This window comes from Medicago sativa, chromosome 4, assembly GCF_051527215.1.
Source record: "Medicago sativa cultivar Bolivia chromosome 4, Bolivia_mono, whole genome shotgun sequence".
Classification (NCBI taxonomy): domain Eukaryota; kingdom Viridiplantae; phylum Streptophyta; class Magnoliopsida; order Fabales; family Fabaceae; genus Medicago; species Medicago sativa.
In genome coordinates this window covers 24,563,560-24,589,566 of record NC_140752.1, presented here as the reverse complement: position 1 = coordinate 24,589,566, position 26,007 = coordinate 24,563,560, and the positions used below count along the sequence as shown (strand labels likewise).

The 26,007-nt window shown below is 33.8% G+C and overlaps 2 protein-coding genes across 2 annotated transcripts; one reads left to right on the top strand and one right to left on the bottom strand.

Moving 5' to 3' along the window:
• The first annotated feature begins 6,608 nt into the window (after positions 1 to 6,608).
• LOC146927194 (uncharacterized) lies at positions 6,609 to 9,203 on the top strand. Its single transcript, XM_085707030.1, has one exon. The coding sequence runs from the start codon at positions 6,609 to 6,611 to the stop codon at positions 9,201 to 9,203; it is 2,595 nt and encodes an 864-aa protein (XP_085563156.1).
• Positions 9,204 to 21,294: 12,091 nt separating this feature from the next.
• LOC146927193 (pectinesterase 2-like) lies at positions 21,295 to 24,022 on the bottom strand. Its single transcript, XM_085700534.1, has 2 exons — positions 23,028 to 24,022; positions 21,295 to 22,208 (listed from the first exon to the last, which is right to left on the bottom strand). Exons 1-2 carry the CDS (start codon positions 23,878 to 23,880, stop codon positions 21,520 to 21,522), a joined length of 1,542 nt encoding a protein of 513 aa, XP_085556660.1. The 5' UTR covers positions 23,881 to 24,022; the 3' UTR covers positions 21,295 to 21,519.
• Positions 24,023 to 26,007: the final 1,985 nt, after the last annotated feature.

Genomic DNA, 26,007 nt, shown 5'->3' with positions numbered 1-26,007 from the left:
GTGACAGCTCCACTTTATGAGATCCTGCACTTGTTCCTAGGCAGATTGCAAAGAAAATCTGACCAAGGAACATTCTGAAGTCGTACAAAGCAAATCTTCAAGTACAACCCAGAAATTCATGTGACATTCATCTGCAAAAAGCCCAGATGCACATCTGACCGTCAATTCACATGAACCCAGATGAAGATCATCAAGAACACAACAATATTCTGGAAAATTCTCAAGAACACAACAACATTCTGAAGTATTCTCAAGAACACAACAACATTCTGAAGTATATCAGTTTTGCCCAGAATTCAAGTGTAAGTTGGTGGGTCCTATGACACGTGGCACAAGACCAGTGGACACTCTCCAACGGCTACAAAGGTTCAAGAAACTCTATAAAAAGAGATCAAGGCCTCAGCATAACACACACCTTTGCAAAGCATACAAGAAAACAACATAAGAGTGTTTGAAGCTTTAGCAAAAACATTGATCATCACAAAGATTCCAAGAAGTCTTCAAAGTGTACATCAATATTTCTCTTATCTTTTTAAAGATAAATCTCTTCCTCCATTTATCCTTTGTCTGATCTATATCATTCAAACTCCATACAAACTCCATACAAATTGTAAACAAAGTCTCATCTAGCTTTAAGGGTACTGAAGTATTAGGTTGAGCAGAAAGGTGTAAAGTCTAAGTAGGTAACTTAGCAAGAAAGGTGCAAGCCTGCTGAGGCTTAGAGAATACAGGTTGTGTAATTGTTCAGGTGAACAGAGTTGTACGGTGCAGGATTTGAGAAGTTATCTCAAGCATCATAGTGGAAAATCTCACAAAAACTGTGAGGAGTAGACTAGCCCACATTGGGTGAACTACTATAAATTTCTGTGTGCCCTTCTTCTCTTCTCTTTACTCTTTAATTTCAGTAAACACAACACACACAAACACATTTAATTAACTTAACTGTTTAAACTGTTTTTCAGACTAACACTTCAGAACGTTCTGAAGTCTGTCAGTTAACTTAACCATTCCAAGTTTTCAACTTGAGAATAAAATTTTAAGTGACAGGTTTAATTTTTAAAAGGGTCACAATTCAAACCCCCCCTTTCTTGTGACTATATTATCTACTTCAATTGGTATCAAGAGCCCGGTTCTAAGGGTTTGAACACTTAAACAAGTGTTAGAGAAAAGATTCAGGAAGGAAGTATGTCTAAAGTCAAATACATAGCTGAAGGAGGATCATCAAACAGACCACCACTTTTTGATGGATCAAACTACTACTTCTGGAAAGGCAAGATGGAACTCTTTCTCAGATCTCAAGACAATGACATGTGGTCAGTAATCACAGATGGAGACTTTGTTCCAAAGACCAAAGAAGACACCATCAAAGATAAGAGTGCATGGTCAACTGATGAAAAAGCTCAGGTATTACTAAACTCTAAAGCTAGACTCTTTTTATCATGTGCACTAACCATGGAAGAAAGTGAAAGAGTTGATGAATGCAAGAATGCCAAAGAGGTATGGGATACTTTGAGAATACATCATGAAGGTACATCTCATGTCAAAGAAACTAGAATTGACATTGGAGTCAGAAAGTTTGAAGTCTTTGAAATGAGTGAAAATGAAACCATTGATGAGATGTATGCCAGATTTACTACAATAGTAAATGAAATGAGATCTCTTGGAAAAGCATATTCCACTCATGAGAGAATCAGAAAAATTTTGAGATGCCTTCCAAGTATGTGGAGACCTATGGTCACTGCAATTACTCAGGCTAAAGATTTAAAATCTATGAACCTGGAAGATCTCATTGGCTCACTAAGAGCTCATGAAGTTGTACTTCAAGGAGACAAACCAGTGAAGAAGGTCAAGTCACTTGCCTTGAAAGCCTCTCAACAAACCTCATCAGTATCTGAAGATGATGTGCAAGAAACACAAGAAATTGAGGAAATTCATGAAGAAGAAGCTGAAGATGAACTGGCACTAATCTCCAAAATAATACAAAGAATGATGATGAGAAGAAATCAACTCAGGAAGAAATTTCCCAACACAAACAACACCAGATCAGAAGCTGACAAGAGTCAGGTCACCTGTTTTGGATGCAACAAAACTGGACACTACAAAAGTGAATGCCCTGACATTAAAAAGGTGCAAAGAAAGCCACTTTTCAAGAAGAAAGCTATGATCACTTGGGATGACATGGAAGAAACAGAACTACAAGAAGATGAGGAAGCCAACTTAAGTTTGATGGCTCAAACAGATGATGAAGAAGAGGTAATTGTCTATAAAACTCATCCTCTATATAAAGATGTTGAAAGCAAACTTGATAGTCTTTTATATGATTCTAACTTCTTAACTAATAGATGTCAATCATTAATCAAGGAACTTTCTGAACTAAAAATAGAAAAGGAAGAACTTCAAAACAAATATGATGAATCTAGAAAAATTATACAAACTTTACAGGACTCTCATTTTAAAATGTCTGAACAACAAAGAGAGTTAAACAAGAAACAGAAGAACATTCATTCCAAACCTTCTGAGGTACAAAAGGAAAACATTCTTTTGAAAAAGGAAGTTGAGGAATTAAAAAATGATCTTACATGTTTCATAAAGTCTACAGAAACATTTCAAAACATTTTGGGATCACAAAGCAAAAGTGATGAAAAATCTGGTTTAGGATTCAAGGATCCAAACAAGAATCTTATTAAAAGTTTTGTACCTCAAAAGGCTGAAATGAAACTGAAATGTTCTTACTATAATAAATTAGGACATGATATGTCTGTATGCTTTCATAAGAAGAATTTTATTAGAAAAAATAAAATTAATCTTAGTTCAGAACGTTCTCATCTCAATAGATCAGAAAGTTCACAAAAGGCTGAGAAAGCTAAGAAGATGTGTTCCTGCTGTAACAAATCTGATTATACAAGACAGAAAGTTACAATCAGAAAAGATCTCTTAGAAGAACTAACCCTCAAGGACCCAACATTACATGGGTACCTAAAGTTTTTGTCTTGTCAAATGTAGGTCCTGCCTCAAGGTGCAAGAACAAAGCCATGGTACTTGGATAGTGGCTGTTCTAGACACATGACAGGTGACAGGAACTGTTTTCTAACCTTTGAAAAGAAGGATGGAGGACTGGTGACATTTGGAAATAATGACAAGGGTAAGATCAGAGGTAAAGGCACTATAGGTAAGCCTAACTCTGCCAAAATAGAAAATGTTCAGTATGTAGAAGGTTTAAAACACAATCTACTTAGCATAAGTCAATTGTGTGATAGTGGATTTGAAGTGATCTTTAAACCTAACATATGTGAAATAAGACAAACCTCCTCTAATAAGTTGTTTTTCACTGGATCAAGGAGAAAAAACTTATATGTTTTAGAACTAAATGATATGCCTGCAGAATCCTGTTTTATGTCTCTTGAAAAAGACAAATGGATTTGGCACAAAAGGGCTGGTCATATAAGTATGAAAACCATTGCTAAACTTTCTCAACTAGATCTAGTTAGAGGTTTGCCAAAGATCAGTTTTGAAAAGGACAAGATCTGTGAAGCTTGTGTTAAAGGAAAACAAGTCAAAAGTAGTTTCAAAACCATTGAGTTTGTTTCAACTCAGAAACCTTTAGAGCTTCTTCACATTGATCTTTTTGGTCCAGTTCAAACTGCAAGTCTAAATGGCAAAAGATATGGTTTTGTTATTGTTGATGATTTTTCCAGATTTACATGGGTTCTATTTTTAAAACACAAAGATGAATCTTTTGAAGCATTTCAAAACTTTTGCAAAAGAGTTCAAAATGAAAAAGGTTCTAATATCATCACAGTTAGGAGTGATCATGGAGGAGAATTTGAAAATGCATCCTTCAAAACATTCTTTGATGAAAATGGTATTAAACACAATTTTTCTTGTGCAAGAACTCCACAACAAAATGGAGTTGTTGAAAGAAAAAATAGAACTTTGCAAGAAATGGCTAGAACAATGTTAAATGAGTCAAATGTTGAAAATTATTTTTGGGCAGAAGCCATTAACACATCTTGCTACATTTTGAATAGAGTTTCAATAAGAAAAGTTCTTAATATAACCCCATATGAACTCTGGAAAAACATTAAACCTAGCATATCTTACTTTCACATATTTGGCTGCTATTGCTACAATAAAGAAAAATTGGGTAAGTTTGATCCTAAATCAGATAAAGCTATCTTTTTAGGATACTCTACAACTTCTAAAGGTTATAGAGTGTACAATCTAAAAACCCAGACAGTTGAAATTAGTATGCATGTCATATTTGATGAATATGATGAGCATTCTCAATCAAAAGAAAGTGAAGACACAGAAGTGCCTGAACTTCAGAACGTTCCTGAACTTCAGAATGTTCCCAGTAAGAACACTGACAGTCAAGTAGAGATAGAAGATGATCAAAATATTCAGGGTCAGACTCTCCAAAGTCCACCTAGAAGTTGGAGAATGGTAGGAGATCATCCTGTAGATCAAATCATTGGAAGCACAACTGATGGTGTAAGAACCAGATTGTCATTCCAAGATACCAACATGGCAATGATCTCTCAAATGGAACCTAAGTCAATAAATGAAGCTATTATTGATGACTCTTGGATTGAGGCCATGAAGGAAGAACTTTCTCAGTTTGAAAGGAACAAAGTCTGGAACCTGGTCCCAAATAATCAAGAGAAAACCATCATTGGAACAAGATGGGTTTTCAGAAACAAGCTTGATGAAAATGGTAAGGTTGTCAGAAACAAGGCAAGGTTAGTTGCTCAAGGCTACAATCAACAAGAAGGTATTGACTATGATGAGACCTTTGCACCAGTAGCAAGGTTAGAAGCTATCAGAATACTTCTTGCATATGCTGCTCATAAAAGCATTAAACTTTTTCAAATGGATGTGAAAAGTGCATTTTTAAATGGTTTTCTAAATGAAGAGGTTTATGTAAGTCAACCTCCTGGCTTCATAGATAAAGAAAAACCAAATCATGTTTTTAAGCTAACCAAAGCACTTTATGGTCTTAAACAAGCTCCTAGAGCTTGGTATGATAGACTTAGCACATTCTTAATTGAAAATGGATTTTCAAGAGGAAAAATTGATACCACACTTTTTAGAAAAACTCATAACTCAGACTTACTCATTGTCCAAGTTTATGTTGATGATATCATTTTTGGTGCCACAAAAATAAAAATGTGTGAAGACTTTTCCAATCTCATGCAAAGTGAATTTGAGATGAGCATGATGGGTGAACTTGGTTTTTTCCTTGGCTTACAAATCAAACAACATCCAAATGGAATTTTCATAAGTCAAGAAAAGTATGTCAAAGACATTCTTAAAAAATATAAAATGAATGAGGCAAAAATCATGGTCACTCCTATGCATCCATCCTCAAGTTTAGATAAAGATGAGAATGGAAAATCTGTTTCTGAAAAAGAATATAGAGGCATGATAGGCTCATTATTATATTTGACTGCTAGCAGACCTGACATAGTGTTTGCAGTAGGTTTATGTGCTAGATTTCAAACATGTGCAAAAGAATCTCATTTAACTGCAGTTAAAAGGATTTTTAGATATCTAGTAGGTACTACTGATCTTGGCCTTTGGTATAGAAAAGGATCTAGTTTTGATCTTGTAGCCTATTGTGATGCTGATTATGCTGGAGACAAAGTTGAAAGGAAGAGTACAAGTGGAACCTGTCAATTCTTGGGACAAGCTTTGATTGGATGGTCTTGCAGAAAGCAAAACACCATTGCACTCTCCACAACTGAAGCTGAGTATGTCTCTGCAGCAAGTTGTTGCTCTCAAGTTTTGTGGATCAGAAATCAGCTGGAAGATTATTCACTAAGGTACACAAATGTTCCTATTATGTGTGACAATACAAGTGCTATTAATCTTTCTAAAAATCCAATTCAACATTCTAGGTCTAAGCATATTGAAATTAAGCATCATTTCATTAGAGACCATGTTCAGAAAAAGGATATTGCATTAAGCTTTGTTGATACTGAAAATCAACTAGCTGACATTTTTACAAAACCATTAGTTGAGGATAGATTCAATTTTATTAAAGAAAAATTGTTAATCATGAAAAACCCCAACAAAGGTTGATCACTGTAAACACTAAGGGCCATAGATCAACCCCCTTGATGCTCTCTGATCCAAAATCAGAAGGTTCAACTAAGATCAGAATGTTTGCAAAGTTCAGAATGTTCAACCAAGTTCAGAATGTTCGCATCTGATAAAAAGGTTCAGAACTGACATTCATGATAAATTAAATAATTCATTTATAAAATGATTATTTACTTCTTTTAGGATCCTTCCATATCTCTAGCATTTAATGCTAACCTAAAAGAAGCCTCATTTGGTTTTTAACCATTAGGCAATGGTAAAAAGGTCAACTACACCTTTTCTACTTCCCTCCTTTAACGGCTACTTTTTCTCTCTCCTCTCTGTACCGTTTTCTTTTCCTCTTTCCCCATAAAAACTGCCATCATCAAACCTCTTTCACTTCTCCCTTCTCACACGTTCACTTCTATATATCTAACTACTCCTTTCACTAACTCCTCACTTCAAAAATTTCTCATTTCTTTCTTTCCCTCTCTCTTCAAAACCTAAAATTTTTTGTCTTTGTCTTCATGGCTCGAACCAAAACAACATCTCCATTGTCTGAAGATGACTCAACCCCTGTTGCTCGTTCTCAACCACCATCTCAAACCGCTGCTGAATCAAACTCATCACCTCTGAACGAAACCCCTGTCCACACCATTCTTCCAGACGAAATTATCCCAATCACTGAACCCTCCAAAAACACCAAATCATCCAAACTTAAGACCAAGAAGAAGGTTATTAAACCTAAGGCAACTAGAAAATCCTCAAGGATTATGTCTGGATCCTCATCCTCCAAAACCAAAACGGTTTCTCACGTAGATCTCACAGACTCCGTAGAAAAGGATGATAGTGACGAAACTCTCTCTGAGTTCATGAAGGCTTCAAAAGCTGAGTCTAAGAAGAAGAAAGGAAAGACTCAAGTGATTGAGACTCCTCCAGCATCTGAACCTTCAGAAAAGAATTCCACTTCATCTGAAGAAGAAGAAGAGAAGGAAGCTGACCCTCCCAAGCATGGAAAAGGAAAGGATGTTAAACTGATTGCATCCTTGATGAAGGCTGAGAAGGAAGCAAAACAATCTCAAAGACCAGTAAGCAAATCAAAATATTTTGACTTTGCTGATCTTAAGAAGAAAAACTGGAACCTACGAGAATACACTGATTCTCAAGAATGGACCCACTTTGTGTCCCTCCAAGACCTCACCTTTGAAGATTTAGTAAGAGAATTCTATAGCTCAATGAGAATCAAGGATAAGAAGAAAGAAAAGATGCTCATCACCACTGTCAAGGGAGTAGAAATCAAGATTACCAAGGAATTCCTCTCAAAAGCTTTGAGAATCCCTAATGAAGGTAATGAACTCTTCTTTCCTTCCTGGTTTGATAAGATGAAAGTCAGTCGTAGCAAACTCATAGTTGAGTACACCAAACCTGACCACCCTTTCAACTCCACCAATCTAAGAGATGTCCCAAAGATTTTACACAACATGATTAGGCACACCCTGCTTCCAAGGAGTGGTACTTTTGAATCAGTCACAGACACAGATCTCTGCATCATGTATCACCTAATCACAAAGAAGAAGTTGAATCTCTGCTATATCATTCTTCAACACATGATAGACTCATGTATGAATCCTAAACAATCAAATGCTGCCCTTGCTTATGGTATGCATATCACCCCCATTCTTAGAGCTGCTAAAGTTGATCTTGAAGGAGAAGAAGGTGACTACACCTTCATGAGATTCACCTCAAAGACTCTAGCTCAACTTCACATAACCACCTCAAACATGCCAACTCCTACAGCCTCAGAAACTACTGGATCTGTGAAAAGGCACTCAGATCAGAAGGTTAAGGTAACAAAGAAGAGAAAACTTGAAAAAGTCAGGAACTTGTCAAGTATTCATAGGAAAGAAGAAAATGAAGCCTCTGATGATGACATGGCTGATTCTCCTCCAAAGGAAGATGAACCCCCAGTTGTTAGTCTCTTCCAAGGAGTTGCAGAATGTGCAAAGAACATTCTCAGACAGCATGCAGAAGATCAGAATGTTAAGGAATCTCTGAAGGAAGATGAAGTTGCTGGTCAAAGGGAGATCCAAGATGGAATTGTCTCTCATGAGAAAGGAGAAGAGTCGACTCAAGAAGCATCCAAGATTGCTACAAACCCTGGAGAAGAACCTCAGAAAAATGATTCAACCATTGTTGCTGCAGTTCAGAATGTTACTGCTTCACATGCTGATCAACTTCAGAAAGTTGATAGAGTTGAAGAAAATACTGAGAAAACAGCTCAGAAAGTTGCTGATGATCTTGAAGAAGCACCTCAGGAAGATGACCAAGACATGCATGATGTGGCTGAAATTCTTGTCTCTCAAAGGATGAGTGAGGGACATGATAACATGGACTCTCAAGAGATTGAGCAAGAAGAAAATCAAGCTGGTTTTGATCTGAATGTGGAAGATCCCAGCTCTGATTTGAATGTGTACCAAGATGCACAGCCTGATAACAATGAAGAAGTGCTTCAGGAGACTCAGGAAATGATTCAGGAACTTCAAGAAAATCCTGCAATCATAGTTCAGAATGTTCAGACAAATGCAACTGCTGAACCAAATCTGCCTCAAGATAATGAAATGTCTGTTGACCCCATTCCTCAAGCATCAGGATCACTACCTTCTGCTGAAGTCCAGCTCATGGCTCAACAAACTCCTCAAAATCAGAATCTTAATTTCTCCACTTCCACCATGGAATCAGAAGTTGGAAAGTTTTTTGTTTCTCCTCTGCCCACTCCAAATGTGGCACTTTCTCCACCACCAGTCACAAACAAAAACACTAGCAAACTGCCAAACATTCCTGACCTCTTTGAATCTTTGGATACTTTTGTCACCAAAGATGGTCCTTCTAAGGAAAAGGTTGAAGCATCTGCTCCTGCTCCCTCTGCTAAACCATCCAGAGCTGAGAAAATGGCTGCCAGGGCTCTTAGGGTCTCCACTAAGACTCATAAGATTGCTTGTGTGATAGCTAAATGGACAGTTGATGTTCAAGCTCCTGGTCTTGCCATGGACCCTCCTATTTTTGAAGATCCTAGTGTATTTGACTCTGAGCCCTCTTCTGACTCTGGGGATTCCACCCCTTAGTTCTCTGGTCTTGTCTTGTACCTCCTTAACTTTTTGTAGATGACAAAAAGGGGAGACGCTTTAGGATAATTATAATTATGTCTTTAAGTTTCTAGGTTAAGGCCCTAAGTAGGTCAGTGATCAAAACTTGTTGGTTGAAGTTCTTAAAACTTCACCTTTTTGCCTTTTGTTTGATCACATATGCATTTATAATTTCTTTTTTGTTTTTGAACCATAGGAATCATAAAATTGTACTGAATGCATAATATCAATGAGAATGAATATGATTTTGGTTCAAATATGAATGTTTTTATTTATGCCATAAATTATAAAAGTGAGGGGGAGCTTTATAAAGCTTTTAAAAACTCACTGCATGAATTATAAAAAAGAGGGGGAGCATCAAAATAAATTTTTCAGCTCTGAAACTCCTCATATATATAATCAAAATCCATTATCCTAAATCATAGGTTGTCATCATCAAAAAGGGGGAGATTGTTGAGGCAAAATCCCTAAATAATTTTAAAGATAACAAACCTTGATGATTAAGGAATTATGGACTTTGATTAATTTGTTGGTATTTAACTTGTGCTCTTGAGTGGTTAATTAAGACAGGAACAAGTTTCAATTCATACCAAGAAACAAAGAATCAAAGGACATAAAGACTTAAGAACTCAGTCAAAGTTCAGAAAGTTAAAATGAGTTCAGAAGGTTGGACAGAGTTCAGAAGGTTGTTCATGATGAACATCAAGAACCAAGCCCAGATATTCATGAACAAAATGAAGAACATGCAAGGTCTACGTGACTTAAATAAAAGCCCAGTAAAGTACAATGACTAATATCAATCAAGGAATAAAGGCATTTAATTGATTAAAGTCAAAGAGGGCATCTTCAATGTTCATTCAAGACTATGAACATTTGAAGTACAAAACATCAGGAATATTCCATCAAGAATATCATCCTAGATGTTTTCTAAGCTGCACTTCATAAATGTTTCACTATTAGGATTTGATTACATCAAATGAAAGTCTTACAAATCATCCTAAGTGAAACAAAAAGGAACATTCTGAAGTCCCCTGAGTTCAGAAAGTTCGATCCTGCTCCATGCTTTTTCTGACATGAACAGTATAGTTGTTGGAAAGAAAAAGGCAAAGACAAAAGCAAGATCAAATCTTTTTCAACAAGATTTCGACACATAAGGGAGTTGGTACTGTACAAAGCAAACCAAATCCCCTAAAGCATGGAATGAAAGTGACAGCTCCACTTTATGAGATCCTGCACTTGTTCCTAGGCAGATTGCAAAGAAAATCTGACCAAGGAACATTCTGAAGTCGTACAAAGCAAATCTTCAAGTACAACCCAGAAATTCATGTGACATTCATCTGCAAAAAGCCCAGATGCACATCTGACCGTCAATCCACATGAACCCAGATGAAGATCATCAAGAACACAACAATATTCTGGAAAATTCTCAAGAACACAACAACATTCTGAAGTATTCTCAAGAACACAACAACATTCTGAAGTATATCAGTTTTGCCCAGAATTCAAGTGTAAGTTGGTGGGTCCTATGACACGTGGCACAAGACCAGTGGACACTCTCCAACGGCTACAAAGGTTCAAGAAACTCTATAAAAAGAGATCAAGGCCTCAGCATAACACACACCTTTGCAAAGCATACAAGAAAACAACATAAGAGTGTTTGAAGCTTTAGCAAAAACATTGATCATCACAAAGATTCCAAGAAGTCTTCAAAGTGTACATCAATATTTCTCTTATCTTTTTAAAGATAAATCTCTTCCTCCATTTATCCTTTGTCTGATCTATATCATTCAAACTCCATACAAACTCCATACAAATTGTAAACAAAGTCTCATCTAGCTTTAAGGGTACTAAAGTATTAGGTTGAGTAGAAAGGTGTAAAGTCTAAGTAGGTAACTTAGCAAGAAAGGTGCAAGCCTGCTGAGGCTTAGAGAATACAGGTTGTGTAATTGTTCAGGTGAACAGAGTTGTACGGTGCAGGATTTGAGAAGTTATCTCAAGCATCATAGTGGAAAATCTCACAAAAACTGTGAGGAGTAGACTAGCCCACATTGGGTGAACTACTATAAATTTCTGTGTGCCCTTCTTCTCTTCTCTTTACTCTTTAATTTCAGTAAACACAACACACACAAACACATTTAATTAACTTAACTGTTTAAACTGTTTTTCAGACTAACACTTCAGAACGTTCTGAAGTCTGTCAGTTAACTTAACCATTCCAAGTTTTCAACTTGAGAATAAAATTTTAAGTGACAGGTTTAATTTTTAAAAGGGTCACAATTCAAACCCCCCTTCCTTGTGACTATATTATCTACTTCACTAATCTGGAAGAGAGAATGATCTCTCGAATCCACTATCAATGAGTTCTTACAAAGAGATACAAATAGGTTACAAGAAATTAGCTTCAACAAGCTCACAAAGAACAAACCTAATTTTTACTTATTTTCCCAATCTCACCAAAGAACAAGACACTCAATGATTTTCACTCACTCAAGGTATTTACAATGTTTCCCAACCCAAGATAACTCTAATCAAAGACCCTCAACCCTAAAGTTATCTCCTTTGATTTCCCAACTTTTCCTCTCTTCAAGCTCTCTCTCAAAAAATGAGCTAAAATGCTTATATAGTACACAGTGACAAACAAAAATCGTGCCGCGCTTGAGAAAATTGCGCCACGATTATAGAGTACGACCGAAGGTACGATAACCTTATCCAGAAATTGCGTCACGCCTGCACAAAGTCGCACCACGATGTTGCCTTCAGCAAAAAACCATCCATTCTGCTAAGAAAATCGCGCCACGCCTCTAAAAATTGTGATATGATTTCCAGCTTTCACAGCATCACAATTTGAAGTCAAATTCAACATTTCTCCCCCTAGACGTTAAATTGGTCGTGATGTTAATTTAACCATCAACCACCATTCCCCTTTTTCTTTTCCCTTGCATCAAACTACACCAAGTAGCTCCACAAGCTTCAACCCTTTGCTTCTTCAACCCTCGGAATGTCTTCCGCCCTCTTGAAGATCCTTGCATCCAACTACACTAGGATTTTAGGTAGTTCTACAAGTCTACACCAAACCCTCTTCAACCACGGAACGTCTCCCGCTTCCTTGAAGATCACCTTGCATTCAATCACCCTTGGTCTTTTAGGTAATTACGCAAGTCACACCATACATTCTTCAAACCCCGGAATGTCTTCCGTCCACATGAAGAATTCTCATGCTCACCACTAAAGCCTAGGACCCAAGGTCTCCATAGTTGTACCATTCCGGTGTCAATAACTCCACCTCAAGCTGAGCTTTCTCCACCTCAACTTTCAAATGAGTACTTCCATTATGCCTTTAACCTTGCAACTCCACCTCAAAGATTAATCACTAGTATTTTTCCCACCGCCTCTCCAGGCTAATGTTGAGTGTTTAACGTCTCTTCAAACGAGCACCGCTCTACAAGGCATTGTTACCAAGGTGAGAAACCTCACCTTCTTCATCCTCTCAAAAACACACAACTAAAGCACCTGCATCCTCATACTCCTCGGAGACAACTTGCACGGAGTTGTCATTGTCCTCCGGACAATCCCTCTTGAACTGTCCAAACTTATGACACTTAAAGCACTTATACTTTGTCTTGTTACCGCTCTTTGAGCTTCCTCGCTTACCTCTACCTCTACCATTCCCTCTTGAAACACTTAGGCCTTCACTGTTTTCATCCGCTCTCAAGTCCTTGGACTTGGTCAACTTCTTCGTTCTAAAAGTCACTTGAACTTCTTCCAAGATGGCAGTGCCTTCTTTGCCATAGAGCATGGAATCCTTGAAGGATTCAGATGATCTCGGTAGAGCACACAACAAGAGTATAGTTTTATCTTCGTCCTCAAGTTGCACCTCAATGTTCTCCAAATCATCAAGGATTTTGTTGAACTTTGTTAATTGCTCGGTTACGGTCTTTGACTCTACCATCTTGAATGAGTAGAGTTGTTGCTTAAGGAATTGCCTATGAGCCAAAGATTTGGTCATATACAATGACTCCAACTTTGACCACATCGAAGTCGCGGTAGGTTCCTTCGCGACATCCCTCAGTCTTCTCCGCTTGTGTCATGGGGGCCGGCAACCATCCTTCACCCTTCAAAGCTTTCTCACACTTTTGTTTTATCAACACCGCTTGCATCTTCACCTTCCATAACCCAAAATCGTTACTTCCGGTGAACTTCTCAATATCCCACTTTGAACACATGGTACTCACTAAACCAATTCACTCTTTTGCCCGACGGTGAGCGCCAATTGTTGTGAATTCGGACTCAAAACTCACACCAATAAAACTATGACGTGTGGAGCAAAAGAAAGTAGTAACCAATTTCAAAAGTAAACACAAGCAACAACAACAATAACAACACCTAGATCTAATCTAGGAATCAAAGTGAAAAGCTTAAAACCACAAGCAAAAAGATAAAGAGAGAAGAGAAACAAACACACCAAGAAATGTTTACCTAGTTTGGTCCAACTTTACCTACTCTGGGTAGAGATTGATCTCTCGAATCCACTATCAATGAGTTCTCAAAGAGATACAAATAGGTTACAAGAAATTAGCTTCAACAAGCTCACAAAGAACAAACCTAATTTCTACCCATTTTCCCAATCTCACCAAAGAACAAGACACTCAATGATTTTCACTCACCCAAGGTGTTTACAATGTTTCCCAACACAAGAGAACTCTAGTCAAAGACCCTCAACCCTAAAGTTATCTCCTTTGATTTCCCAAGTTTTCCTCTTTTCAAGCTCTCTCTCAAAAAATGAGTTGAAATGCTTATATAGTACACAGTGACAGACAAAAATCGCGTCGCGCCTGAGAAAATCACGCCACGATTATAGCGTACCACCGAAGGTACGAAAACCTTATCCAAAAATCGCGTCACACCTACACAAAATTGCACCACGATTTTGCCTTCAATAAAAACCATCCATTCTGCCAAGAAAATCGCGCCACGCCTCCGAAAATTGCGATATGATTTTCAGCTTTCACAGCATCACAATTTGAAGTCAAATTCAACGGTTATTTATTATTTTATTTGTTTTGCTAATAATACATTCATGTTATTCGTAAAAAAAATTACATGTATCTTATTATGTTAGTCAACCAAATCCAAAAATGTTATTTATAATTTTTTTTTGTTACAAAAATAATATTTATAATTTGTACGATCAATATTTTAAAATTATAAAAAAATCATATAAATTTTTATTTTTAAATGAAATAGCATGGGTATGAGCACATGTTTAACAACATCATTTAATAATTGAGGTATGTTATTTGAATAACTTTTTTTAATGACAAATTATTTGAATAATTATTTTTGAAACAACTATGAGACAACCAAAAATTTAAGTTCTTTGGTACGTCTCGTGTTAGGGAGAATGTTTTTCCGGTGTTAATATATGAGAAATGTTAGTGCATTTATGACATTTGTTAAGAAGTTTGAAAATTTTATTTTAGGAATTGTGCATTTAACACATTGGAACAACAAAATGTTATTTTTTTCTACATAATTTTTTTCAATTATTTCTACATAAAGTTTCTTGTTACCATGATCCTATATGCATTTCGTTTTGGTTTGTTCAAAAATAAATATATCAAAGATATACAAAGAAGTATAGACATTGACATGAAAATCAAAACAATAGAATTGTTCAAAAAATTATCAGAAACCGTCATAAATATCATTTGTTTTAGGAAAATATTAACTAGTGTCACTACGACACTAGTTAAGAAAATAAATATAATAAAAAAATTTGAAACTTATGCAATCAAGTATTAAAAAGTGTAAAAAAAATTATTTTCAAAACAAAATTTGTTTCATGTGTTTCCTTAACTAAAACCTCAAAATACTAATTAACATGACCCTTTGTTTTAATAGTTAGAGGGAGTTTCGTTGTTTAACGATCTAGACTTATAGTAGTACTTTGACTAGCGATAACGATAATGGTATTTCCGTATCTTAAACCGACAGAAGTTGTTAGCAAGTGAAATCAAAATTTTTTTACTCACTTAATCTTTTTTTTTTTATTTATCAAAACTCATGGTTGAATTGAATCTAAGTTATTAGTGTAAAATACACGTAAAGTTGTTCTTTTTTTAATTATAAATCAAGCTGATAGGTACTATCTTGGGTATTTTGGACAATTATTGACGCTTTGATTTTGATATGATATTTATGAATTGACATTACTACCCCATCTAGAGCATGCGTAAGTAAATGTTATCGCTTTTAGTTTGACATTTGACATGATTGACACTTTTATATTTGTTACAAGGTTAAAAGAAATGAAATGAAAAACGAAAAGGAAAGGAAAAGGGGAAAAGAAGAAGCTACAATTTCCAGAACCAAGTTTTCACAAAGTCTACAACGAGGTGGTCTCGTAAGCATGATGGAAGAGAGGAGTAGGACATCTTAAGAAATTTACTATATACCAAACGAACACCGATAAGTGGTAAATTACTATAATTTTATATAATAATTATCGAGATTTAATCCCCCCTCCCCTCCAATTTGATATAAATATCATTTTATTATGAATATATCTATTAGTGAATGTCCATCCATTAACCTTCCACATCCTTGTAACTTTCACTACTAAGTGGATTGTAAGTGGTTATTTATCAACCTATTTGTGTCCTATAAATAGGACTTACAATGTAAAGACACACTTGAGATGCAATACAATATACTCTCTTGTTCTCCCTTTATCATTTTCTCTCTTACAATATCTTGCAATATTTTAGGCTAATTTCATAACACGTTATCAGCATGATGCTCTAACAATATGAGATTGAGTATGATATAATCATAAACAAGAGCAGAAGATTAATCACAATTGTTATAATGAAAAGTGTTGAAGAATCTAAAGAAGCAATTTGAACAATTGATGGTTCTAGACAATGATTCAGGTTTGCTAATGGTTCATTACATCTCTATGTTTTTAATTTCTCATTTTGTCTCGAATTTGTTTGATTGAATTATCTACTACTTTTAAATTTCTCAGTGTATAGACTATGATAATTAGGCAAGGGATAGTTTTAATTTCGCACCCATGAAGCTTAAAAATATTGAACATGCTTCATATCAATTATTAATTTTATTTTATATTGCACATAATTTTTGTCGAAAAAGTTCTTTAACTTATAATTATCATTTTTTTTCTTTATTTTTGTTAAATTCTAGAAGAATTCAACAACGAATCATCCATGAAGGATAGTTCGAACAATATTGAAGATATTTTATGATATAGTTCTCGAAGTACTAATTTTTCTTTTAATATTAAGGCATCCCTGAAGGATTGCTCAAAGAATGAATGTATATTTTTTTTTATTGATTTGAGATATAGTTCTAAAAGAGAATAATTTAATATCAAGCATTTGTAAAAAATTGCAAAAAAAATATATATTAGATTTTCCTTTGTTATTCTCGATAAAGGTTTGTGGTGAGTTCTTGAAGAACTAGATCTTTGTTAACATTATAATTCCTGAAGAAGTTCTTGAAGAACTAGATCTTTGTTAACATCTACTAAATTTATATTTTTAATAACTTTTCTTATTGAATTTTATTCAGTTAACACATTAGCATTTTTTTATATTTTTTGATAAAATTTTGAATAATTTAACATCGAGTATCCCGAAATGATTGCGCAAAAGAATTGTTCTTGATCATTATGAAGATCAGGTGTAATATAATTTCTGAAGTACTAAATATATATACTGATAAAAAAACTGTCCCTGAAGGATTGTAAACAATCAAATTTTTATCATTGTTTATGAAGGTTTGAGATATATATAGTTCTTGAATAACTAAATATTTAACATCAAGCATCCTTGAAGGATGACAAAAATCATGATCTTCGTTGTCGTTGATAGATTTATGGTTAAAAATAAGATCTATTTTATCTTTTTAATATTTAAAATAAAAAAAAGGATTGAAAAGTTATACGTTGAGAATGTAATGTATGTTCTCGAAGAATTAATTTTTTATTTTAAGGATCGCTCAAATAAAGAAGTTTCTTGATCATTGTTTACGAAGATTTGGAATATAGCTCTTGAAGAACTAAAATTTAATATTATATCATCCTTGAAGGATTGCAAAATTGTGATTTTACTTGCTTATTGTTCATAGAGGTTTGTGGAGTTCTTGACCACAATTCAAATATATAAGATCTATTTGATCTTAGTATAAATTCTATCAAAAGAATTAAAGAAAAAAAAAATTATTTATACCTCTTGAATGTGCTCATGAAGTAGAAAAATTGAGAAAATAATATCAAGAAAATTTTGAAAGATAAATCGCATTTGTTATTGAACATAAGAGTAGCCATTGATTGAAGATATGAAGTCTCACATGATAAATTAAACTTTGTTTCTAGATTGAATCATCCATACTATTTGTTTCGTATAATTTGTGCACCGTATATATATATATATATATATATATATATATATATATATATATATTTTCTTTGGGTAGAATGCTCCACATAATTGTTTTCTAATGAAATAGTAAGTATTGTGTTTATGAATTTGATATTATTGCTACTTTTGAAACGATTAAGATTTACGAACTATATTGTTTTTAAATGGGAATCTAGTTAGTTTACAGAATAACTATAAATCAGATTTGTATTATTGATTCTTTCTAAAAAGTATATCTATACTATTTCGAGGTTTCATGTAAGTATTGCCCCATGAACTTGGACTCACTAAGAAGTACAATAATTTTTGTATATTTTGTTGGATATTGTTTGTAGATGAAAGATTTCTTATGCAAAAGACTAAAAATGTTTAGATGAGTGATACAAAGAAACTAATTTTATTATTATATTTAATGGTATAAAAATAAATAAAAATATTGAAGGCTCCAGAAGAGCAAATATATTGTTATATGGAGTAATAGAATTACGCACTGAGAATGCATTATATGACCAGAAGAGCATTATATGAAACTAATTTCATTGAAATTTATTACATTTTAAGGATATCATTCTAAATTGATATCATATCAAAAAAAATGTTAAATATCTCTATATTAAGAGATATACTCTGGAGAAAATAAGTGTAGTGAAAAAAAAATATTTTTATCTCTGATTTATACTACACTTATATTAGTGCAATGGAAGAACATATTATTGTAAACCTGAAGTTTACATATTATTAGTGTAATTAAAGCACATATTATTGTAAATCAGAAGTTTACAAATCGTTGGCAAGACCGATTTGGTTATCCCGGATCTAGTATGATGCAGAAACTAGTTGAAAAAAATAGATTTATATTCAAGATCCAGAAGATTCTTCAATCTAGTAACTATTGTGTGTTATTAGTTCCAAAGGAAACTTGACAATTTATAAAAGAATGAGTCTCTCACTTATATAAGGTGATTTAAATTAATACATTGATCATGTGAATCACTTGGATATTATATGATTTAAATCGATGCATCAACTAAATGATCACATGTATATCTACAACCAGAAGTTTGTGAGATTATTATGTCAACAAATTTGACTAAGAGTGTATTTTCTGAACTTTTCAGAAACCATTTGATAAGTATCATTTGTCAATTGATATTGAATAACTAGTAGCATATGCTCATAAAAAATGGACTTGAAGATCCATTCTTTAGACGTCTAAAGTTAATTGTATGATTGATACTTACGAGACCATACCTTATAAACTCTAGTTTGGTTATGAGACCATGTCTTATAAACTATATTTTGGGAATCAGTAATCTTGTATGTTGAGATTGATTTGCATCAAGCCAACACATTACTATACACAAGTCCTCCCTTTAATCTATCATTGGTTTTAGGTTAACAACCTAATATTTTTCATCCAAGTGAATTTTGGATGTGTTGTGTATATCACAGTTGCACCAATATAATGCACTAGGATAAATCTTGAAAGAATATTGGAAAAATATATTTGATATGAATCTCCATCTATCATTAATTGTGCTGAGCCAACTTATTTACAGCCCAGTAGGCTGATTATCAATTGATGGATTAGTTTTCCCAATATTAGGGGGAGATGATAAGCAGTTGAAAATGTGAACACAGAGTTCAAATAAATTATTTGAAAGGAAATATTATTGTCTCATCTTGATTTTCAAGATATAACTCATTTGCAAAGTTAAACAAATCAAATATCAGCTGCTAATGCTCCAAATGAAATAGATGTCCTTGTTGGATAATCTAATATGCAAATGAGTCTCAACCGTGCATGAAGCATGGTAGATCAATCAATTCCAAATATAAAAAGTATCGAACAAGAAAAGGAACTTAAAGGAATGATAACAAAAACAATGATATAGAAACTCTAAAAGATCTTTATGAAATAAATGATTTTTTTTCAGTTCCAGAAGAACTAATTAGGTACCTGAAACTTATGAAATATTGATAAATTATGTCATGAATGAAAGATTTAAATGGAATGAGATGGAACCGAAATCAAGTTAACGTTGGCGTGTTTATGCATATAATATAGCGCCATATGTGATAAGTAATAATAAGGATCATGAGTTTTAGTCTATTAAAGATTATATCTACAAATAGAAAGAGACAATTTCAATGAAATCAAACTCGCTTCATAAAGCAGAATTTTTTTGAACTTGTCCGCACATTTGAAGGTGTAAAGTTAAATGGATATATATGACTTTTCACGCGAAAAAGGAATTAGAATGGTAAAATACATTCATACATATATATATATATATATATATATATATATATATATATATATATATATATATATATATAGTTTATTTTTAAGAGACATATATTCTTTAAAGATATATTCACCTGAAGTGAATTCAAGAACTTTTTCATACTTGATTAAGTTCAGTAGCACATGAAAGGCTCAAATTATATGAAAGATGTGTTACAATATATTTATATGACTCACTTGATATTTTTATAAATTCCTCGAAGGATTTAATTTTATTGAGGCATACAATTCAGATTCTCGAAGAGATTACTTAATCAAATAACAATATTGAAACATGTTAATATTCTTAATGAATAAGAGATTACTTAGTAGAATTTGAAATGCCCCATCATTAATCAATTTATTCCCTACCCTTCATAAGAGATTTTTGTGTAAAAAAATGCCACCAAATCTAAAAAAAAAAAAAAAAAAAGACTAGTGGTTTTCACGAACAAGTTAATTTTCTAACAGGATGTGTAAACCAATCATTTGAAGTGTGCTTCTCTAAAGTTCTTGAATTTGGTTTTCGTTATGAGATAATCTTGACTTAAGATTTAGGAATGTGCTCCTCACAAAATCTCGGTTTCGAATCCAATAACTTTACAATGCATTTGACAATAACAAAATGAGTACTGATAACGGAAAGAAACACACAAATGTGTGAAACAATCCTCTTCTTACACACGTGTATTATTTTTTAAGTCAACCATAAATACTATGGTTAATTATGTTTTTGGTCCCTACAAAATTGTGACCTTGTAAGTTTAGTCCTTACTTAATTTTAATAGCTTTTTTAATCCCTACAAAAAATTTCAGCACTCAATATTAGTCCTTACTCAATCCAAATTTGTTTAATTTATGCTTAAACTCTTAAGTTTTTCAACAATTTTTTACAGGCGTGTTAAGAACGTTATTAAAAGGTCATCCGAAAAAAATATCGCAAAAATTTGATTTCTACGTCCATATTTTTGTTACTTATATCTTAAACTTTTGTCGTTTTAAAAAATTCATATTTAATTTATTTCATGTTAAAAAATTATAGTTTTTAGTAAATGAACCTTACATAGTGTTCTAAACTTGTATAAAAATAATCGTTAAAAAATTTAAGAGTTTAAGGATAATTAAACAAAATTTATTTTAGCAGGGACTAAAATTATAAGTAAATTTTTTTTTGTAGGGATTAAAAAAGCTATTAAAATTAAGTAAGGACTAAACTTAGAAGGTCGCAATTTTATAGGGACCAAAAACATATTTAACCCTAAATACTATAACTTGCATAATTGGAATTAAATTAGACGAGTAGTTGTGTTAATATAGAAAATTAAAATACAAAAAATTATTACAATGAGGCAAAGCAACATCTTTATGATCATTATTACAATCTAACAACAAAACAATCAAATACAAAAAATTAAGCTACCGACAAATTATACACAATAAATTTCAAGTTGTAATGGTACATTACTTAAACAATTATCAAAGAATAAAATGAATATTGAAACAAATCAAACAATCAACAATTAAATCAATAAATTATAAGTGTGTAAGTAGGACTACTACTCAATTAAAGAGTAGATGTAAATGGCACTTTGGTTGCAGGTAACCAAGCATTTCCAGCAATGAAATTTGATACAGTGAACTTTGATGCTTCAGAAGCACTTGTTATCACATGATAACCTTGCCATTTGACACGGTTTCTTGTGGAAGAACCAAGACCAGTGTTCATATACTCTCCATAATATAAAGTACTTAATGCAAAATTACCACTCCATTCTAACCAACCAGCTGGATGAATCAAACTATCAAGAGAAGTCTTCATAAAAACTGCCCTAGAATATTGCTTCCATGGTCTTCCAAGATAAGTCTTAACAGAATTTTGGACCGGTTTCAAATCCGAAGCAGCCGTAACCCTAGAATTGTGAATAGAAATGCCAGTGTTTTGGTTAGGATCTGTTCTACCTTGTGCAGTGATTGTGTTGACTTTGTTTGGAGGGTTTCTTGCAAATATGTTACAATTTTGGAAAACTGCAGCAGCATTACCAAATATGAAATCAACCGTACCATAAATGTTACATTGTTTGTAGAATTGTCTATCTGAATGCACATATAATGTGTCTTGAAAACCTTCAAAACTACATCTATAAAATACAGACAAGTCTGATCCGGAACGCAATGCAACAGCTTGATGGTTCTTTGCACCGGCAGTGTTCCTAAATGTGATATCTTGAGCCATAAATCCATCTCCAACAACAGCTGCAAAAAGACAATATATATTCGTTAGATTTCTAGTCATTGAGTGTATTCTATTAATGTTAAAAACTAAGAGGAAAATGTTTTAATCTAGATACACACACATATATAACAATTAAAGACATAATAAGCATTGTTGTCAAATCCCGACTTAAATCCAAAAATTCAGGATTTTGCAACTTTATTCACCTTCAACAATTTAAATAAATTGCAGAATTCCAAAACAGGCAAGATCCTAGTAAAACCGCATTAAAAAAATGGAACAAAATCATGAAATCCATGCAAAATCACAGGATTTTACAAGATTTTGAATGATTCTTGCAATTTTTTTGATATAGGTCAATATTGAATGATTCTTGCAATTTTTTTTTATATAGGTCAATCGACCCGGATTATACCCGTGATCCGGTTCTATAAATACATAAAAGACCAAGTTCTGTCTAGGTTGTTTAGTATTATTATGACTACTAAAGAATATTTAACATCTAAGCTTCGAGTCATTTATGTATAAGTATTTTGTAGACTTTAAACTTTGAGTCATTTATGACGCTAGAAAATTCATAGCATATATTTAACATTATTTTTGTTTTGGTAAAATCTATCGATTTTGATTACGATTTTCGATTTTGCTATATATCGATTATACAAAAGTAGTTGAATAAAATCTTTCGATTTTGATTGCAATTTTATGATTTTTGATTTTGCTAGTCCCATTCGACCTGAAGCTAATTCCCGATTTTGGCAACCTTAATAATAAGCAACATTTCATATTGTATCTCAAACTTGTATCAATAAATAATTTTTTTAGCAGTAACTACTTACCAACAGTGGCAGAACGGAATGTTGTGGTTCCTCCTCCAACGCTTTTGCTACCGGTGATTACAGTTTTACCAATACCATCTCCAACCAACATAATATTCTTTGCCTTTATCTCAACTTGTTCATTGTAGACACCAGCCTTCACATGTATAACATACCTACCTTTGTTATTCTTTGGTATAGCATTCACGGCTGCACTAACAGTTGTGTACGTCCCGGACCCGTCTTTTGCTACTACTACGTTAGGTCGAGAAGACGAAGTTTGTAGTAGCTTTCTATCACCTGGCCTAACCCATGTTGGGAACCCATCTTTGTAGCTAGGTTCTTGATATTGAACTTTGTTAAGAGCCAAAGTGTTACTTAGCAATTTAGTAACATTGTTGGACATGAGAGGAAGAATATAATCTTGAACACCAAGATCATAGAATCCAGCTTTACATGTCTCAAGGTTGGTGAGAGCTGTGCTTAGCCATGTTTGAGCATCAACTTGAGAACACTTTGTTTTAGTATCTAGGGTTTTGTTGAGCTTAAGGATGGTTTGTTCATATAGCTCAACACAATCATCCCAAGCTGATTTTTCACGTGAGTTACTACATTTGGAGCCTAATGAAAGAGTGTTTGCATGGCCTTTGAGTGCTCTTTCTTGAACAAGTTCCAATGAAAGTTTGAAGAAATCAACTTTTTGTTTGATGAGTTTGTGTTGGTAAGAAGGGTTACTGCTCAAGAAATACACACAAGGTTGAGGATTTGGTGTTTGGTTACACCAAAGTTTAACTTCATTCATGGAATAAGAAGAAACAAAAGAGGCAAGTAGAAAGGGAACCAAAAGTGTTACAAACAAACGAAAAGATATCATGGTTAATAAAAATGGTTATGCTTCAATTTGGCCTTATGAATTGGTTTGCACAATGTTTGATTCTAGGATGATCAAAAGTGTAAAATAAAAATGATGTATAAGAGAGAATAATGTTTTTGATATATTGAAATGGAATTGGATTGTGTTTCATGGGTTAATTTTATGGCTTTATATAGAGAAAAGAAAGGGATATTGTTGGAATTATAGGAATATATTGTAGCTATCGAGTGGCAAAATTCAACGATTGCTCTTTGGTTTTGATTTTAGTACATAGTCTACTTTAGTATAATTAATTAAATATACGTTTTTTTTTTTGTTTTATTAACTTTCAACATCTTCATCTTGTTAAAAAATAAATCCAACAACTTAATAAGTCAAAAAAAAAACTATCAATGTATAAGTGTTTATCTTAAAAATATCGAAGTTGTTAGCAATATTATGATTGATTGAAAGTGATTTCTTTATGATGGAATTGATAGAAAGTGATTTGTTCAATAATTAACAAATATAAGTGATTTATGCATGGCTTTTGACTTTTAGCCTACGTATGTTATTTGACTTGGCAAGTAGTAGTAGCAATATCGTAGCAGCCAAATAAAACGCGTTAAATATAATAATATTCTTATTTTGGAGGCTTGGGCTAGTTGTATTAGATTTTGTTGTCAACGCACATAGGTTGAAATTCAACAATTGGCGACTGGATAAGTTTCCGAAAGGTTTCCTAAATCCCAATGCTCAATGAGAAAAACTAAATTATTAGTTCATGGTAATTTTTTTTAAGAAATCAAGCGAAATTATATTAAAGAAAAACAACACAGTTACTCAAGCATAAGACATGTCGGAAGCTGAAAAATTATAATTACACAACAGTTAGGCTACAAACAAGCCGATAATATTAAAAAAAAAAAAAAAAAAAAGGAAGAACATTACACAACAACCTGTAAGCAACATAAAGGTTGTAACCTCCAAAACAGGTAGTCGAAATCAAACAAAATATAATGTGCTTTCATTCATCAATATGTTTGAAGCTTAACCTTTTCAGCAAGAGCCATCAGTTGGTCCATCTTATTATGGAAAATAATGTTGTTACGATCTTTTCAGATAACAAATAAAACTGCGATCCAATTAATGGTAAACACCGTCCTAAAGTTTCTAGAGAAACCTCCAAGACCTCTAAAGTGATTTGAATGAGAAATAATATCACCTGCAATACCTAGCTATTCTGAAATCAAGAACCAAAGACGATCGTAGTAATCACATTTAAAGAATAAGTGATCCCTGTCCTCCATTCCACCACAAAGAGTCGAACAAGAAGTTTGGGAGGCCTCAAGCACTCGTCTCCTACACAGATTATCCTTGGTAGCTAGTCTATTCAGAAAGACGCCAAACAAAAATATTCACCTTGAGCGGCACCGCTTTAGCCACAATAAATGATCAAAATCTTCTGTGTAATTAATGTCATCAGTTGATAAATAAATATAAGCATATTTAACCGTATAACTTTGTGATGAATGAAGTTTCCACCCCCACCTATCAGCCACACCAACCTGCGAAACAATAGAAGACAAAAGATCCGCACGCTCACCAACCAACCCTTCCTCCCGCGTAAATAGTCTCCTCCGCCACTTCCACGCCTCTTCATCCCCCTCCCTCCCCAACAAAAACATCTCCTCCACCATGCCTAGCTTATTTTCCGCCAGCTCAAACAACCTACTAAAGGATGTTGCTAACAGAACGTTATCAAGCCACAGATCCACCCAAAACAAAGTGAACCGCCCATCCCCACCCTTCCTACAAATATTATCCTACAACCACCTGACATCCGAAAGACCCGCTCCCTCTCTAATTGGTTCAAACTACGCCACCAAATTGACCCTTCGCCACCACCAAACCGCAACCTTCCCCCCACCTCTCTGTACCGTGCCCGAAGCACCTTATACCACAAACTCTATCTTTCGTCCAACACCCTCCAAACCCACTTCCCAAGTAAACTAGTTAATTAGTATCTTTCAAAAAAAAAAAAAAACCTAGTTGCTTATGTGAACTGTCTCGATTGACATGACTGTGTATAACAATATGGGTTGAAGATCGAAACTCAAATTTTTTACTTATTCATCTTAATAGATG

Coding starts and splice junctions, on each gene's coding strand:
- LOC146927194 (XM_085707030.1), top strand. CDS start 6,609: ATGGCTCGAACCAAAACAACATCTCCATTGTCTGAAGATGACTCAACC.
- LOC146927193 (XM_085700534.1), bottom strand. CDS start 23,880: ATGATATCTTTTCGTTTGTTTGTAACACTTTTGGTTCCCTTTCTACTT. Junction 22,209..23,027: donor ATTCCGTTCTGCCACTGTTG/GTAAGTAGTTAC, acceptor GTCTTTTTGCAG/CTGTTGTTGGAGATGGATTT.